Source organism: Chroicocephalus ridibundus, chromosome 15, assembly GCF_963924245.1.
Source record: "Chroicocephalus ridibundus chromosome 15, bChrRid1.1, whole genome shotgun sequence".
NCBI lineage: Eukaryota > Metazoa > Chordata > Aves > Charadriiformes > Laridae > Chroicocephalus > Chroicocephalus ridibundus.
In genome coordinates, this window is record NC_086298.1 from 2,885,216 (window position 1) to 2,903,182 (window position 17,967).

General features: G+C 45.5%; 1 protein-coding gene across 9 annotated transcripts in view; it reads left to right on the forward strand.

The window, feature by feature from the left end:
* The window catches only part of CACNA1B (calcium voltage-gated channel subunit alpha1 B), a 311,383-nt gene that overhangs the window by 232,181 nt on the left and 61,235 nt on the right, over positions 1-17,967 (forward strand). For all 9 annotated transcript variants that reach the window (XM_063353305.1, XM_063353296.1, XM_063353297.1 and 6 more), the window contains 5 exons: positions 3,180-3,309; positions 5,267-5,326; positions 5,857-5,963; positions 14,902-14,998; positions 17,006-17,166. In XM_063353305.1, coding sequence (XP_063209375.1) covers positions 3,180-3,309; positions 5,267-5,326; positions 5,857-5,963; positions 14,902-14,998; positions 17,006-17,166 — 555 coding nt within the window. The remainder of the gene's footprint in view (positions 1-3,179; positions 3,310-5,266; positions 5,327-5,856; positions 5,964-14,901; positions 14,999-17,005; positions 17,167-17,967) is intronic.

The following is a 17,967-nucleotide window of genomic DNA, read 5'->3' on the forward strand; positions in this document are numbered from 1 at the left end:
CTCTTTAACCACAAGTGCCAGCGGTGTTGTTCAGGCTACGGCCCTGCATGCCTCAAGGTGGTACAGCTGTGAGCCCAGAAGGAATCCATCACTGGGAGAAGATAGAGACGCTCTCTCAATGCCAGCTGGTAGAGAGGGAGAATAACCCCAAACTATGGCTAATCTAATCTCATCTCCGAAGGAAACAAACTGAAGACTCAATACGTGCCTCTTCTATCTCCAACCCACAAGAGAGACACTTGTGTTGTCCCTTTGCCTTCTCCAGCCGCCTGCCGGGCAGACCTCAGGGTGCTTTAGGGTAACTGAGAGGAAAGCCCCGAAAATTTTCCCTTTTCAGAACGCTGTGGTAGCATTGTGCTATTTCAAATAAGGGAACGTGTCCTTTGAATTCATGACAAAGGCAGCGAAGGGGAGGGGAGGGCATTAGATGAGGTGCTGTTGTGGTTTTGGCCAAATCGTCCAATGGCCGGCAACAGATGCTCCCCCGCAGCCTCTTGTACATGGAAAGGAGGAGGAGAGATAAAGAGATTTACGAGTTCAGAAGAAACTAAACTACTTTAATAAAATAATAATAATAAAATAAAAAGGAAAATAATGAAATAGATACAGTATGTACAAAACCGTATTAAGCTCCCAGGATGGCGTCACCGGCAGGCACTGGGGAAGCCCCAGGCTGGACTCAGCGATGGGTGGGAACCGCGTTCCAGAGTTGGAGTCAGGAACCCACGGATTGGGATCAAAGGCAGATGAACAGACAGGGTCCTCCTCAGACGTCAGCCTTTGAAGAAAAGAGAGTTGACCCTTTGATCCCTCAGCTTGAGCGTGAGGCAGATGGGATGGAATACTCCCGTTGGTCAATTTTGGGTCACCTGTCCTGTCCGCTCCTCCCCGCGGGTGGGACCCCTCTGCGCTTTTCTGCTTCTGACCCTCCAACGGGGCAAATAACGAAATGAGCTGACCTTGGCTGTTATAACAGCAAGTATAAGCAAGAGCATTTCTGCATACCATTCCTTGGCACAAACTGTCTTAGCACTCCGAACGAACCATTTTAGACACAACATGCTGTTAATTTCAGAGAGTTAGAAGAGGCCTAGCTAAGAAATAAAATTAGTGAACAGAAAGTTGGTTTTGTTTTACCTCAAACCAGAACAGGTGCACTCATAGTGGGATTATACTTCCTGGGCCAAACCTGAATTACGGAGCTTGGCCCCTGTTTGGTTGGATAAGGAAACAGTATTTCTCTAATATTTGGTAGCTCAAGTCTTTTTGTTGTGGAGTGACCCCCCAAAATGAGTGTGAGCTGTAAAATGCTAAAGGCAGCGGTGCAGAATGGGAAGCCAGATGGTCCCAAGCCCAAAAGGGTCTGAGCTGAGGAGAGGACCGGGCAGAGGGCAAGCAGCAAGACTTCTTTATTTCACACGTCCGCTGTCTTTTCCCGCCTCATCCTACTGTTGTGACCTTCTGAGCCTCGTAGTCCAGGATTTAGTGTGTTGTTTTAGGCATCTTGCAGTTTTCTCCAGCACACCCCCCCCCACACACCGTCCCCCAAAAGTTGTGCTAAAAGACTATTGAAAAAACAAAGTTCACTGGGAAAGAGGCATTGTAACACGGGGCCCAGGGGAAACAGCAAGATGAAGACCAAACTCTAGGAATGTCAGCAGCTTGTTTTTCTTCCCCTGGGCAAGATGCAGGCCCAGCTGGATCCCCCCAGGTGTTTTGGCTGGTGCTAACTTCTCAGGAGAGGTCTTTCAGCTTCTTGGGCTATGAAGGTTTTCACCATATCTATTGCTACCTCCCTCCCTTCCCAGCCCCGCCGGGGATGGGTGACCCGGGTCCTGCCGGTGGGCAAAAGAGTTCTGGGAAGCAGAAATGAAAGGTATTTCCAAGTGCCACCCACCTTCTCAAAACAGGCGTGCATTTAAAATGATTTCCCAAACACCGCTGGCAGTTTACAAACGCTCCCGCATCTCACTGCTGGTCATGGATGGTGAAGATCTGAAAACAGGGACTTGTTAGTTCATTGATGAATTGAGTTTGATGCATGAGTTAGTTACAGTTACAAATGTTGTTGAAAATGTTGCCTTTCACCGCTATGGATTCATAGAGCACATGGATGATAATCCTCTTCTGTCGGATTGATAACCGGAGTTAAGGGATCCACAAAAGCACTTTTCTTCAGGTTGTTTTGATTCAAATCTGTTTCCTCGCTGTTTGTGGCTCTATTGCATTCTGAATCGATTAGCAACCCAGAGAAAATGAATATATAAGTGGATGTGAAAAATAAATTTTAACTCTAACTGTCCAGATATTTGCTTAGAGGAAATGTGAGGTAGGAAGTGAATTACGTTCTCAGATAACGAGGTTCTTGGCAAGTTGCACACATAATTTGATTCAATGGCAGAACCAAAGTCCTTTATTCAGCTGACAAATATGGGGCAAATATAGAGTTCTCTGTGCAGTTAAGTATTTGTGAATTGTGGTCAGGGAGAGTTATTAGCTGAAATTTGTGAATGGGTCTACATTACTTAGAAATTGAAGCATTTGTCGCTTTTCTTGGACACAGTTTGTGAAGAAAAACGTTAGGTTAAGGTAATCAAATATATTACTGTAAAGTATTTGTGCAGCTTATAAAGCACAGCTTAGAATAAAGTGCAGGCAGAGGTACCTGGCAAGAGAGAGACTCCTAGAAGTAAAGCTCATACCTACGAAGCCAGTTTCAGCTAAGAGTCTCACAGTGCATAGCAAATATCTCAATCTTAAAGGGACTAGTTGATATTAAAAGGATTTCAAAACTAGTTTTGAACTCGTAGGACTTTAGCCTGTGAGTTCAAAGTGAAAAAGATTGGTACACCAACATAATTGTTAGAATTGAGCCTGAATGCTTGAAAGCTCTCAGTGCCCTTTTGATAGATGGTTAGATAAATGGATGGGTAGATGTTGTTGCTTTGCAGAGGGCGTAGAGACCGGTGCAGATGTTAAATACCCGTCTTTAACTCTCACCACAGATCTGTTGCAAACTGGAGTTTAAAACCGTTGATCCTAGCGTTTATTTTCTTACCACTATTGTATTAGGAATCCTAAAGGTGATACTCCTGATGGACGTTGGCCTTCTGCCAGTCTTCTGCCACTTGACTTCCAGCACCCGCAATAGCCCTCCTGTGTGCTTATGTTGTTTGTAGGATTCGCCGCCTCTTCCACTACATCGTCAACCTGCGCTATTTCGAGATGGTCATCCTCATAGTGATAGCCCTCAGCAGCATCGCCCTGGCTGCAGAAGACCCTGTCCAAGCCGAGTCACCGAGGAATGATGTGAGTACCAACCAACACGGCCAGAATAAAGCTGTCCTGCTTCTCCCGGCAGTGATGCACATGGCATATCTGTTCCCATCTCCCAGAGATAACGCGGTGCACTGGCAAGTGCAAAATGGGAGCTTTCTTTAATAACATGCTCAAACTAGCTTGTTCTACTATGAAAACGCTCACAATTCCTGTCCCTTTCTGCTGCTTCAACCACCTTTGAGTTTGAGAACTTGGAAATCACTGGTTGTTTGGCTGGTGTGACTTACGTGGAAGAAGCCTGCAAAGCCTATGCACCATTCAGCAATGGGAAGAGCTTCCCCAGTCACAAGCCAGGGCTGAAATTGTCCTAAAATCCCCTGCTCCTGCTAGAGCAGAGCCTGAGGAAATAAAACCAGATATGGCTTTCTAGCATGGTAGCAATCTGCTAGAATTAGTAGAAAATCTGCTCATCCGTGGGTGTCAAACCAAAGTAGAAGACTTCATGGATGGGCGCTGTTAGGAGCAGAAATGGAGTGTGCCACCTTCCGCGCAGGGACGTGCAGCCCAGGCGCGTTCGTCAAGCAGCCAGCTGGGTGTCTTTATTCGAGCACATTCACATGAGGACACCGGCACCGGGCTGGTTACAGGTACACGGACAACTGGGAGCCTACAGAACTGGGGATTAAGTATAGAAATTGCAAGGTGCAGTTGCCTAATTTTGGACTCTTCAGCGTAGATAGTTGCAGTGTGTGGATGTAGTGTGATATTTATATTGACAACATCCATCCACTGCGTATAATCATATGAATCCGACTGCGAATAGGTGCATGCCATCCACAGAATTACGTTAAAATTTAGGAGGTATCTATAGATATTTGAATGGACTGGTATTGCGCTTACCAGGATGTGTGCCATGGAGTCCGTGTTCATCCAGCCCTTAAACAGATTAAGGAACTGAATTGCTTCAGAGCACAGTTGGCAAACCAGGTCCGAGCAGGAATTGCCTGGCCTGGCCTCCTGCTTCTGAATCTGGTCAGTATTAGCTTTTTCCAGAAGAGGATCCACGAATCCCTGTATCTGCAATGAGCTGAAGGAACTACCAGCAATCTATTTTCCTCATCCTTAATAACCATGGAATCAGTTTTTCAAAAAGGACTTTATCACTCTCTTACTTTCCCAAGGTCTTTAATAATACTGTCACCAGCTCCAGCAGAGGAGAAACCCAGGCTGCTACACAGATGCTGGCAAATAAGCTCTTTAGGAAAGGGTATTTAAATAATTCGATTTGAAATAGCTATTTTGCCTTATTAAACCTGCCATACGTGCAGGTGCACTGAAGCAACCCATGGGCCTGCATACTGCAGTGTGGCAAGGACCGGAAAAAATGTTGCTGTTTAAATCAGATGATTCAAGTTTGTGCCTAAACTATTTGAAAACCTCCCATCAGATGATATTTCCCTGTTGTAGCAAATAGACCGTTGCTAGAATAGACTTTTTGCTCATGCGCAGATTATTTCACAGAATCCCAGAACGGTGGGGGTTGGCAGGGACCTCTGGAGATCACCCAGTCCCATCCCCGGCCAGAGCAGGGTCACCCAGAGCAGGTGGCACAGGAACGCGTCCAGGCGGGGTTGGAATGTCTCCAGAGACGGAGACTCCCCCACCTCTCTGGGCAGCCTGTGCCAGGGCTCTGCCACCCTCACAGCAAAGAAGTTCCTCCTCATGTTGAGGTGGAACTTCCCATGCTCAAGTTTGTGCCCGTTACCTCTTGTCCTGTCCCCGGGCACCACTGAGAAGAGCCTGGCCCCATCCCCCTTTCAGTATTTATCAGCGTTGATAAGATCCCCCCTCAGTCGTCTTTTTTCCAGACTGAAGAGCCCCAAGTCCCTCAGCCTTTCTTCATCAGAGAGGTGTTCCATCCCCTCAGCATCTTCATAGCCCTTCACTGGATGGTCTTCCCTAATACTCATTTCTCTTTCCCATTTAGGCTCTGAAATACTTGGATTATATATTTACGGGTGTCTTTACGTTTGAGATGGTGATCAAGGTAAGAATTTTTCCAAGCAGAACGGTTCACCTCCCCGTTCAGATTTCCATCATCTACTTCTGGGAAGCTGGAGGGAGGGTGGAGCAGGACGCCTGGACCGATGGTGATGGGAAGCCTTGGCTCGGGAACAGCACTTGGAAGTAGACAGTGCCCAACAAATGCCTTTCTGTATCAGCTCACCTGGTTTCTTTAATCTCACGTTTTGTGGAGGAAAATAAGAATATCTTTAGTAGCTGTGGTTGTGTAAAAGTGCGTGTCTGTGCAAAGAATCCTATGTAGCAGTTGGTACTTTTGGCTTTCGTGCTTTTGGTTATGGATTATTGGCTTCAACTTTGGTTTTGACGGAGCTGTCTGTGCCTATTAGAGATGGGCAGCTTGACTGAGCATCTAGACGTTACCCTGCTGCTGTGAAGCCCCAAAGAAGAGTTTGTGAAGGGTCATTTGATCAAGGACCTTGCTCCATACCTTGGTAGTCTTGATTTGGTACTTGGTTTATTAAAACTCTTTCTTTTGCTGTGTTTCCTCTGAAGATGATTGACTTGGGGCTGTTACTCCACCCTGGCTCCTACTTCCGTGACCTGTGGAATATCCTGGACTTCATTGTGGTCAGTGGGGCCTTGGTGGCATTTGCCTTCTCGTAAGTACATTTTCCTTAACGTCCCAATTTCTAGGAAATAAGTTGCAGAGGAGGCAGGACGCTGGCACAGAGCTAGTTGAAGCGTAAAGTTTGTGGCTCCATTTCTTGGCAAAATGTTCAGTTTCTGCCCTTTATCATCCCGTAGCTGGGGAAAAGAAAAAAAACAACAAAACAACAAACCCCTAAATGTGTGTTGTAGAATATCTTGAAAATTCTCCCAGCTTTAGGGTGAGTCCATTCACTGTTCATTCAAACATTAAGCCAAGATTTTTGTGACCGTTTGGCCAACTTCTTTTCAAGGACACGTTATAACAGTTTGTGGCAGTCCAGTGTCTTCAGGCAATTGTTTTAAAAATTGTTCTTACTGTGGAAAAAGTAGTTAATGAAATCAGCTGATAGCTCGGTGAACTCTTTACGAAACATTATTTCTAGAGTCAGGGGTATTTCTGGTTCATATACCCTTGCTATTTCTCTCTCCTCCTCCTCCCTCATTCAGGGTACTTGCCTTTCCAGAGAGTTTTACTTCTGAGGCTAATTACTCCCTCCCTCAATCACAGCTCTCTATTTGTGACCTTAAATAATGTTCCATGTACTTATTTAATGTCATGGAGTATTCTGAGCAACAGGCACAGAGGAATTGCTTTTTGAGAGCGAAGATCAGCTTTTGGTTTGAGCATTTTTTCTCAGAAGAGACCAGAGGAAGAGCAATGCAGGTTCTTCAGAATTTGGGGAGCTCAGGGTTGGACGGTGGAAAGAAATTTTCCACTTGTAGTTCTGGACCATGGAATAATTGTATTGCAAATATTTTCCTGAGACATTCTAGGAGGTGACCTGGAAACAGGCTACAGGATTTGGCCAGATTAATCTTCTGCTAAATTAGCCTTGAGTAATTACAGTGAACGTTTAGCAGCCCATGCCCAAACTCCACTCACCTGTTTGTTGACACGGTGATTAGAGGAGGCGATGAAATTAGCACTGTTTTACTTGCTAATGAGAAAAGGCATTCACCTTTGTCAAGGAACTGCGGAAGCGTGTCTTGTCTATTTTAGACTGGCAGTAATTTTTGGGCAGACAGCCACTGCCATTGCTCCTCTGACGTGCTCTGCTGATGAAAAATACTGCCGCGTCCCTCACAGTGTAAAAAGTTAGTGGGACCTTTCTGGCAAGGTTGGCCTGGCGTATTTCAAAGGAGTTTTTCATCTTCTGAGGTGCCAAAATTCCTTTCGCATCAGGGCTGAGAGATGCATATTTCAGATCTTCTATTCTTCATGGCAAATTCTGGATAAAAACCACCGCAGCTAATTTGACCATGGGGTGGTTCAACAGAAGGAGGCGGGATTGGCACTCTTGAGTTGAGGAGTGACACTTCTCTTTTTCCCTTTTTTCCGAATAGGTTGTATTAAACATGGAATGGGGAAATGCACCTTGAGATATACATGCAAATTCTTTAATCCTCTATTTTTTTTGTCAGCTGTGACCAGAGCCTTCCTGTAAATGATTAGATGATCCAGCCACACCGTTTGCTGTCTTTCAGTGGAAGTGACAGTGGCAATTTTTTGAGGCTTTCTGTGCCCAGTCCTACACTGAAGAATTGTTTTGACCTTGGAGCAAGTCATGCTTTTCCCTTTTTTTCAAAGGGACGCTGCCCTCCTCTTTAAAGACGATGTCATTATTCCTTAGGAATTTGCTTTTCAGAGGACGGGAGTGCTCTGCCGTAAGCAAGGTTGTCAGCTGGTCTGGGGAGTGTCTTACCTAAAATTGGGCATCCAAAACCAGGGTGCTTTTTAAGCTTGACTAGGCTTGTGTGTGGCTCAGTTTCCCTGCATATATATATATATATATGTATGTTAGCATCACGTCTTTCAGAACTGGATGTGGTCAGACTGAGTTAAGCAAAAACTTACTGGCAAAAAAGTTTAGCAAGTTAACGGAGCTCCTCTGAATTGAAGAGCGGTATAGAAGTACAATAACATTAATCACAAGTATAAGTTGGCAAAACAATATTACCCAAGTCCGTGGTTCACCGAGAATTTCTCTTTTCCGTTAAGAATTCAAACTTTCAAGGCAGACTGGGAAAAAGGGGCATTTTGTGAGCCCTTCAGAGCTAATCCCTGTGCTGCGAGAACAAACATCGGGGTTTGCCTTTAAAACATCTTCTCTTTGAGCAAGATTTTCTTTCAAACCCGTTATGGATTAAAATGAATAATTTTTAATCCTTCTGAGCCTCTTTGTGCTCAGGTTTTCTATTGCTCACGTCGGGCCATGAATATCTAACAGCACCTCATCGGCCTCCCAATAAATGACTTGCACATCCCCTGACTGTGCTTCAGAACAGCCTGCCCCAAGCTGCTTCTATTTTACATGCTCTTCGAGTAAGTATTGAGCAGGGATTTACAGAAAGCGAATGCATAAAACCTGCCTGCCGATTCACTGCCTCCCACGTGAGAGCCAAACCTGTTCCTGAGACTTGGGAAAATTTGAATTTCTTCCGTGATTTTCATCGTGACGGCCACCTCTGCCACTTGTCCACGTGGCAGCTGGCAGCGGGAGCGCTGACGGCCGATTCGGAGAATACTGGCAGTATCTCTGGTCTAATCTGAGAGCAGGAAATCCAGTTCCCGCTAGTCCAGTTACGAATACTAACACGTCTCGGACTGTTCAGCTGGAAATTGGGTAGATAGTCATGTCCTCAGCTCAACTGAGTCATTGAGTTAGACCAGACGGACGCAGTGAGCCTGCTGAATTTTGATAATTCTGAAAAACGAGCTTTTGGAGAATAAACTGGGTGAACTTCATTGTTTTGGATTTTTTTAGTGGGCTTTTTCTAGCAAACACTGCAGTCCTGTCACTCATCATCAGTGTCACTGTAAAAATGTATTTAATGTGGCTGTTCGCAGTTTGTGTTTGCAAGAATGCACAAACGCCATGCAGCGGGTGGGATTTAATTCTCCTGTACGTTCTTGCCCTCGTTGGTGTCCAGGAAAGCAACCTTTTGCTGAATGGACACATCACTGAAAACCTAGGAAAAACAGAGCTCCCTGAAACGCTTCCATCCGGAATATTGCAACAGCCTATGTTTGTTTAGGCATACGAGATGGTATCAGTCATTGCTGCAAGGTTCATAAAATCCATCTCGGCCTCTCAAACCAGCTATCAGTCTACCTTCTGCCTGTAGCTCTTTAGAAGCTATTCTGTGCTCGACTGTAGTTCAAAAAAATTAATTTTTTTTTTTAAAGCAAGGCCCCCAGTGAGACGCTAGAAACATAAATAATACTGATGATGACGATAATAAAATAATGCCTTCCGCTTAGCAATGTATTTCAAAGAGAAATCCCTCTCTTTTTCTAGAGATAAACATGCCACAAGCACACAGACAGGTTTTAGCCTTTAGGGAAATAGAAGTAGAGGAGCTTAAAGCCAGCCGGTAAATTTGTCATCAGAATTTACCAGCCCCAGGTGCAAAAATCTCTTCATTCAGTAGAAATAGCTGATGAATAGCAGCAGAGAGAGATTGCATCTTTACATTTTCACCAACAGAAAGGTGGCAGGGACGGGCAGAATTTCACGCTACTCTCTGAAAAAGCAAAGAGCGTTGGCCAGACAACGGAGAGGTTTATTACCTCCCGAAGCGTGGGGAGGGTGAAGGTATATTTTTCCTGTCGGCTCGTCAGGCTGATGCGCCGTGGGGGGATGTGTGGGTCTACGCTGTAGAGCAAATCTGTTGCTTCCCTGCTGGTTTGTTTTTACGAACACTGCGTTGGTGGGTGTGGGACCGGGGATGGGATTATCTGCCAGCGCGTATCTCTATGGGCATGGGGTGCACTGTATAGCCTTATGTTTCTGTTTGTCATTGACTCTGCTCTTTCTTTGTCTTCTCCTTGCTGGAATCTCTCTCTAGGAGTTTCATGGGGTAATACGTTATTCCTGTCTCTTGCTGCACTGTTATGCCTGTCAAACGTGTGTACACACACTTGCCACTGTGGAAACGAACCATGTTACACCCATTGCATCGACTCCTTTGTCCCTTTATTACTCATTATTCAGTGAAACCTATTTTCCCTTAACAAACCTCATTCATCCTAATTTTCTTTAAGCAGAGGATAGAAGCAGACTAGAAAGCCACGTAGACCGGAGAGCCTTGACCAGAGAGTCAGAAGCGATAATAAGCAGATATATTTGTACCAAAAAGAATTGAAGGGATGACTTAGTGGGTGCATCGTTAATGTGTGAGTTGCAATTCATGAAAATCTTAATAACTAGGTTTAAAGAAGGAGTTTTATTCTCGTTCAGAGGATTGCACCTCTAAATTGCATTAGCAGTGCTGGAAGCTTCAGGACTAATTTTGTGCAGTTGGGGCAATGCGACATTGGTGAAAAGTCTTTGACACCCAAACAGAGCATGTTTTGAGAGGTTGGCAGGGGCAATTTGTAAAGAAGGAGGTAGCAAAAGTTGCATTTAACCATCTACGGCGCAGATGGGGAGGGATTCTTTATCAGGGAGTGGAGTGATAGAACGAGGGGTGACGGTTTTAAACTAGAAGAGGGGAGATTTAGATGAGATATCAGAAGGAAATTGTTTGCTGTGAGGGCGGTGAGCCCCTGGCCCAGGTTGCCCAGAGAAGCTGTGGCTGCCCCATCCCTGGAGGGGTTCAAGGCCAGGTTGGACGGGGCTTGGAGCAACCTGGGCTGGTGGGAGGTGTCCCTGCCCAGGGCAGGGGGTGGCACTGGGTGGGCTTTAAGGTCCCTTCCAACCCAAACCATTCTGTGATGTTCTTCAAGGCGGTGGCGGTTTTGTCATCGGCACGGTTCTATGTTGGTGACAGCAGGGGAGACAGAGCTGCATCATCTCACGCTGCAGCTGTGAGCAGGGCAGGAGCTCGGGTGGGCTCCTCCACAGCAGATAACCCTGGAATGTGATGAAAAGGAAGCAAAGAAAGGTCTTTGGTGTTGTCCAGGAAATTGGGCACTTCTCTCTTTCTTCTGTCTAGGAAACCACATCATTTAGGCCCTGGAAGAGGGTGGCTTTGTGCTTGGGCAGAGTTGTGTGACCTCATTTACTCTTCGGTGGAGGAATTCACTTTCTGCCTCGGGGATTTCAGGCAATTGCAGAAGGCAGCGGTTCCACCCTACTCTGAATATTTGATGGCATGACTCTAAGAGGCCCACGTTACGTGAAATCAGAGCTGCTGGCAGGAGGAACAGACACAAGAAGCTTCCATTTTAAAGAACTATTAATTTTTTAAAGGATCTTTTATTTATTAAAGGAAAAAAGGCCAAGTAAAGCTCTTTTAAAATATTTTTAATGTTTTAAATAAATGAGCAGCACACTGCCCCAGAAAAAACAGAACTGGCCTCATGCAACCACAGTTGACCTAATGCAATTTTTTCCTTCGTGATGTTCTTTATTTTTTTTCTTTTAAAGTCATTGGACTTCTGTTGGCTGTCTGTCTTTATCCTGCTTGATCTTCTGTAGCCCTTCTGAATTTTGTAGCTGTCATTCTGCAGTCACCTAAGATCTTGTCCTTCCGTAGCAATTTATTTTTGTTGTGAGAAATGTTCCGGTCAAATGTGTGCTTGTGTACACCTTTGGACTGAACCCTACTTCCATCCAGAGCTTTTATTTTGTGTGACGTCTAGCTGTGTATGAGAGTGGTGTAAAAACCAATATTGGCAGAAGGGGTTCTTAAAACCACCAAAAACAACCCTTAAGGTTTTATTCGACAGGCTGAAATAGTTGCAGACCCACTTAACTAAAATGTAATTTGCATCACTCTAGTTCAGAGTACCAGTCCATTGAAAAAGCTTTCTCCTATGGCAGGAACCTTGCTGTGACAAGAAATAAGTGTGATTTTTCAGGATTCTCTATATGACTTAGATCATAAATCCCATTAACATTTAATTGGCTCACGCTCTTTATTTGCTTAGGTGCCTGAAAGGAAAAAAAAAGAAGAAAAATTAAATCAACCTTTCTTCGTGTCCTTCGTTCAGGCAGAAGGAATTTTGTAGGGCTGGAGCTGGCTGCCCTTCACCTCCAAGCTCTCGGTGCAGTCATCCGCACGCCTGCCCATGCGAGGGAAAAACAGCTCCTTCTCTCGTAGTCCCAGGAGGAAGGATTTGTTCTGCCCCACCTATTCACTAGTCCCCAGTAGGTCTGTTTAACCTTCCTAGAAGTATTAAGTCCACAGAGGTTGTCACTTCAGGCTTGGAGCCAGCCCTGAGACCTGAGCGAGCTCCTTCAGAGCGGAGAAGTGTCTCTGTTCTCGCCTTGAGCTTCCCTTCCAGGAGGCCTTACGAGTACAGTTGCTGTTCGGTGCAAATGCACGGCAGCAGTAAACAGGTGTTTACGTCTCCTGGAATCAGCAGCACTGGAAGACGCCTCACAGAAATATTCGGTGGTTCTGCTTGAACCCCGGCGAGGACTGTTGGGGTTTATTTGTTCTGTTGGTACCTGCCAGTGGCTGCTCTGCTAAGCTGGGCTGTGTGTCTTAATCTGCAAACCAGAAACGCGGCCACAAATGATCGAGAATTGGGTATAGTTCTGGACCGGGGTATCCCACCTCTTTTCTTTTTTTCTCCTTCTGCCCCAACCACAAGTCCCTTAACCCTCTCACCTTCACTCTTCTCTCACCTCTACCTTCCTCACCTCCTGCCGCTTCACCCTGTCTGCCCTGGCTTCCTCATCTATGGCCAGGCAACATGGAGCAACCCAACGATTTGCTTGGTCTTGCAGAGGGGAGAGGGTGGAGGGAGCCGCGGGGGCAGCCAAGGTGATGGGCATGTGCTGGGTGACCATCAGCCATGGGGCCAGGCTGGCTGGCCAAGCCAGGTGGTATCTCCTCCCCAGTAACCTATTTCCCCTTCTCCTTCCCTCCTGCCACTGACTGTCCTCCTTGAGAGGCCGAACAAAGTGCTTTGTGGCCAGGGCATCGCTGAGGATCAGACAAAGCTGCCTGGGGAGTAGGGGAGCTCCAGTTTGGAGCTCAGCTGGAGGCTATGGTGACAAGGAGACAGCTGCAGTGACTGTGGCAGGATCGTTGCTTGCTGGGAGTTGGTGACTTGAAAGCAAGTATGCAAAGCCAAACACGGGCCAGATCTTCAGCTAGGCTAAAACCTGAAGAGAAAGCCCGTAAAGGCTGTGTTGGCAATGTCTACTTCATCTTGACCAGATTGAAGGGTCTCTAATGAGAATCAAAAATGATTTCTTTGAAATATGTAATAGTTAGATTGTGGCATTAAATCAGTCCTGTAACTCCATGAGTATTAGCTCAATCACCTGGATTTACAGCCGTGCCAACAGTCAGGATCCATCTGCGGCTGATTAAAACGTCCCCAAAGCAGCCCTGAAAGACGAGACAGGGAAAGACCAGGTAACTCGCCATCCTGCTCCCCCCTCTCCTCCATTTCGGTTAAATCATGTGCAAAGGCAACTTGTGTTCAACCTATAAGTCATCGGGATACAACCCACGGCCCTCCAGAAATTCCTTGTGTCTGACTGTTTATTGCATTTCAGGACAACCGCAGAGACTGGGAATTGGAGAAAGAGACCGGAGATGAGACAGGAGTGTGTGTTTCTAGGTTGCGGATTCCAGTCTGGTGTTAGTATTGAGCAGTACAGCATTAGGATTGAGTTGTTAGTCTTTTAGAAGTGGATAGATTGCACAAAGGCACCTTCCAGAGCCGAGCAAGGTCAGGCAGCCACGAAACCGGGTGGTTTCCTCCGCTCTCAGTGCTTGTCCCTTAGCAGAGTGCCAACGGGGGGGGAGGCTTTGCAGTCCCCTACCCGCATGTATCTCTTGTGTGTCTCTTGGGTTCCTTATGTTCCTATTGCTTTCCTGTTGGAGAAAAGAAATGTTTAGCAAACTGGAAGAGCATAGAATAGGTATCTCAGCATCCGTTCAACGTGTTATTCATTCACACCTGTGTTACCTCAATACAGTCTCAGACCCAAACCCGTAGTCATCAACAAAACTCTGTTGAAGGTTTTCATCCCATTTTTCACTTCATATGAAACGAAGGGGAATGCCATTGTTTTGCTGTTGGGTTGGAAGGAGATGTCACTGTGTCTTTTTTATGTATTTTGGAAGTGCACGAGGAAAGGAACTCTGTCCTTCCCCTAAAAACGTCTTAATGGTAACAAGAGGAACGGTCTCAAGTCTTGCACTCAGTTTTAACAACAAGTAAAAACAAAATGTGACTTACAGCACCTGCATGCCTGAGTGGGAAGTTGCCCTAGCACTGTTCCAGGCATGTAATATGCCGTCATATTACATGTTCCTGCATGGGTTTGGTAGCATGTCTTCCAAGAGAGACTTGAGGATGAGGGTACGGGCATGGAGTAGCTCTGGTCCCCGGGAGAGCTCCATCTGTCACCATGAAGGCTCCAGTTCCCTCTGGCCACTGCTTGTCTAGACACAACGTCCCTGCCAGAGAAGTGCAAGAAGCACACAAAGAAACATGCTCCTGTCTCACCCAGGTGCGTGGGAGGGAGGAGACCCAAGTGTGACTTTCTCACTTCTCCTGCCTGGGGCTGGGATGGATATACCGAGCCTCCTCTCCTGGGGGCTGCTGCCCTGGCTTTGACCGTTGCCCTGGTGGGGAGTTGGGGCAGGAAGGTCACCAGTCCCTGGGTGATGCTCGGTGAGTAGTTGGGAAGTGAGCGAAGGCTGGAGAGCACGTATGGCTGAACGTTGCAAGGACCACGTCCTGCCCGCAGCCTTCCTCCTGTGCGGTGATTAACGCGTCTCAAGTGGGCGTTCTTCTCCATCCGCACTCCATCTGCATCCATGGTGAGGATGGCACCCAAAACCTGTAAAAAAAACCCAACAAACCCAAACCACTTCCACAACCAAAACCACACTGGGTATCTATAGACATTTTGATTAGTGACCTGAGGACCAAACAATTCCCTCTGTTGTTCTTGTGCCTTTTATCCCTTGCAGAGGAACCAAAGGCAAGGACATCAACACAATCAAGTCACTGCGAGTTCTCCGGGTCCTAAGACCGCTGAAGACCATTAAACGGCTCCCAAAACTAAAGGTTAGAGAATAACCACCAATCTTTCCTTCTCTGGAGGTTTGCAGCTGATCTGGGTGGAAGCTGATGGACTAAACTTGAGCCAAGTTATTTCTGTTCCTTTTATTTTGTTGCAATTAATCTCTTTGCCAGATATATAAAAATAGCTGTGCAGATGTTTAGCAAATGTCAAACACTTGTTTCTTTTGCAAACATTGTGTGCAATATTATGAACGATTGTGAAGCCAAATTAAACCCAAACTTCTAAAAAAAGACAAGAAAAAAAATGCAAATAAATTAAATTACAGTTCGTAAGTGTGACGATCTTAGAAATGATGTCGGAGAAAATAGGTTTTGGAGTATTTGACTTTCCCTAGAGAACTTCACATGAATATTGCAAGGTTTTCCACGGTCTGTCTAAAGAGAAATGTCATTGCTGTATGAGGACTTTTAATCCGTTCATCTTTTCTATTAAAGAATATATAGAGCAGGGTTTTATAGCAGTACCCTTTCATCTCTAGAATACTAAGTTACAAAGTAAAAGAAATGTAATGGCCTGTGGTGACTTATTCAACACCATTTCACGAACGCTTTGAGATACAGCCAGCCCCTGGAAGCAGAGAATGGAAGGAGTTACAAAATGTAATAATTTCTGAGTTTTGGGAACTCTTGAATAGCTATTGTAGGTCTTCACGCGGCATCACTGCTTGCAGGCTCTTCTCTGTGAGAGACGGGGGAAAAAAGCGATGGGTGCTTTTGCAAGGGTGAAACTATGTCTGGTAATTCCTATTTTCACATAGCGGCACGTAGAAATCAGGGTCAGCTGTTACATAGATTTGCTTTTGTCCTTACCCACAATTCATGCTCAAATAATTTTGATTTTTATGCCTTTTTATGCATACTAAATTTACCTCAAAAGATAAGGAAGAATAACGCTGAACAATGTAGAAAATGGTCTTTATTTGTTTAGAGATTTGAAATGTACGGCTCTTAGGTCATAAAACAGTCAACAGTAGCTCAGTCCTACAGCAGGATGCCGAACGCTTGCTTTTTATTGAATGTCTTCCTTATTTTCAAGCCATTTTACAGAGTAATTTTACCACTTCTAAAGAAGTATTCAGAAAGCTAAATGTGAAGCAGAACACATATTCATATGGTTTGTCTTCAGAATTCTTTCAATTTTATTTTTTTTTTTTTCCTGGATATGGTCTTGCATGCAACAATCAGCGAGATTAATGGAGCGATTAGAGATATTTCCAGTGTTTTAATTCAGGATTTCTGGGTTGCGTCAGGAGTGTAATTTTGTGCCTTATTCGCTTCCATTCACAGAAAAAGGAACAGCATTGTACAAACCGCGCGCTTGGGCAGCGACTGCTCAATTTCTATTATTATGACAAACTTCTCAGACTAAAATTAAACTGCAAATTACTTGTAACAGTGAATCAGTGACTAATAATCAAATAATAAATGTATTTGAGAAGTTCTTTGCAGAGAGTTCTGGAGTGACATATGCTGCCTAGATTAGTCACGCTTGGTTTTGATAGACAGTTCATTAGAAAAATATTATTCGAAGCATTTAGTTGTTTTGTATCTGGTGTATTTTCCTTATTATTCAAACAGTTCAAATAACGGTCAATGAGTAACACATTGGATGAGTTTTTACCTATCCACTGGGAATAAATTAAACACGAGTACGTTTTTCATGTCATAATTGGCCATAGAAATATTTGCTTAGGACTAATATTTATCTCAACGAGCTGTGATTGTCCTTCTAAATTTTACGGGCAGCACCAGACAATTCAGCAGCACAGCCCAACTCGCCAAGAAAGCGGGAGATGCTGGAAGGTGGCGTTATTTCTCACAGCTGGAGCATGACTCTTGGTCAAACACTTGGTGTGCAAGTCCATGAAACCAGCCATGGGTTGTAGGTTGGGTAATTACTCCCAAGTGTAATTAGATGCTAGATGCCAAGACATTCGATGCGCTTTTCTTTCCTTTCAGCCTTTTAACTTTGTTCTCCCCCGTCCCCAGGCTGTCTTTGACTGCGTGGTGAATTCCCTGAAGAACGTCCTCAATATCCTCATAGTCTACATGCTCTTCATGTTCATTTTTGCCGTCATTGCTGTGCAGCTCTTCAAAGGCAGATTCTTCTACTGCACCGATGAGTCGAAGGAGCTGGAGAAGGACTGCAGGTACGGCGGGGGGCAGGGGCTGGGGCCGGGGGGAACCCGACTTCCCTCTGGCAGCAGCAGCTCCCTTGACTGTCCCAAAGCTCCACCCGTTGGGTATCTGCTGAGCTTGATGAGTCTCCTGTGAGTAAGAGCAATGCTTCAGCACAATTACCCTAGAGGTGAACTTTCCCTTTTGTTGTTTTAATAGCAGCGTCCTTCCTTGCTCTCATCTAGCGAACGCTTACCCAAATATTTAACGCCACAGGGGAGCAGGCTCCTCTTCCCGGGGAGGGCTAGGTGGGATTTTAAGGTAAAGGGTTTTTGAAGGGATGGCCTGACTGCTTTTTTTACCTGCTGCCTCGATTCTTACGGCTCATATGAATTAGAAAAACATAATGAATAATTAATCAGAAGTGAGTCGCTAGGAAGTTAAAGAGCTCCTAATTAGCTAGAAAAAGGGTCAGTGTTTGAATACCTTAAAAGCTCTGTCGTGATTTGTCCTGTGCAGCAGACTGTCAAGGTGCTTTACTCAACGCCGCGTTCATCTCCCTCACTCGCCTTTTTTTCTTGGCACCCAAAGCGCATCCTCAGGCCCGTCCATGTCCGCCCACGCTACCCCTCTCCTGCTGCCTCGCAAACGCAGGACACGTCCCTGCGGGGGACCGTGTGCCTGCAGCCGCCACGGAGGCTGTCGCCGCAGTTCTTCCTTGCAATAAAGCAGCTATATTACCGAAAGAAACATGAAACTGTAGAAAAACGTAGGTTGGAGGGGAACTCTCCAGATGGCAGGTGCCTCGGCCCCGCAAAGCAGAACCCAGTTAG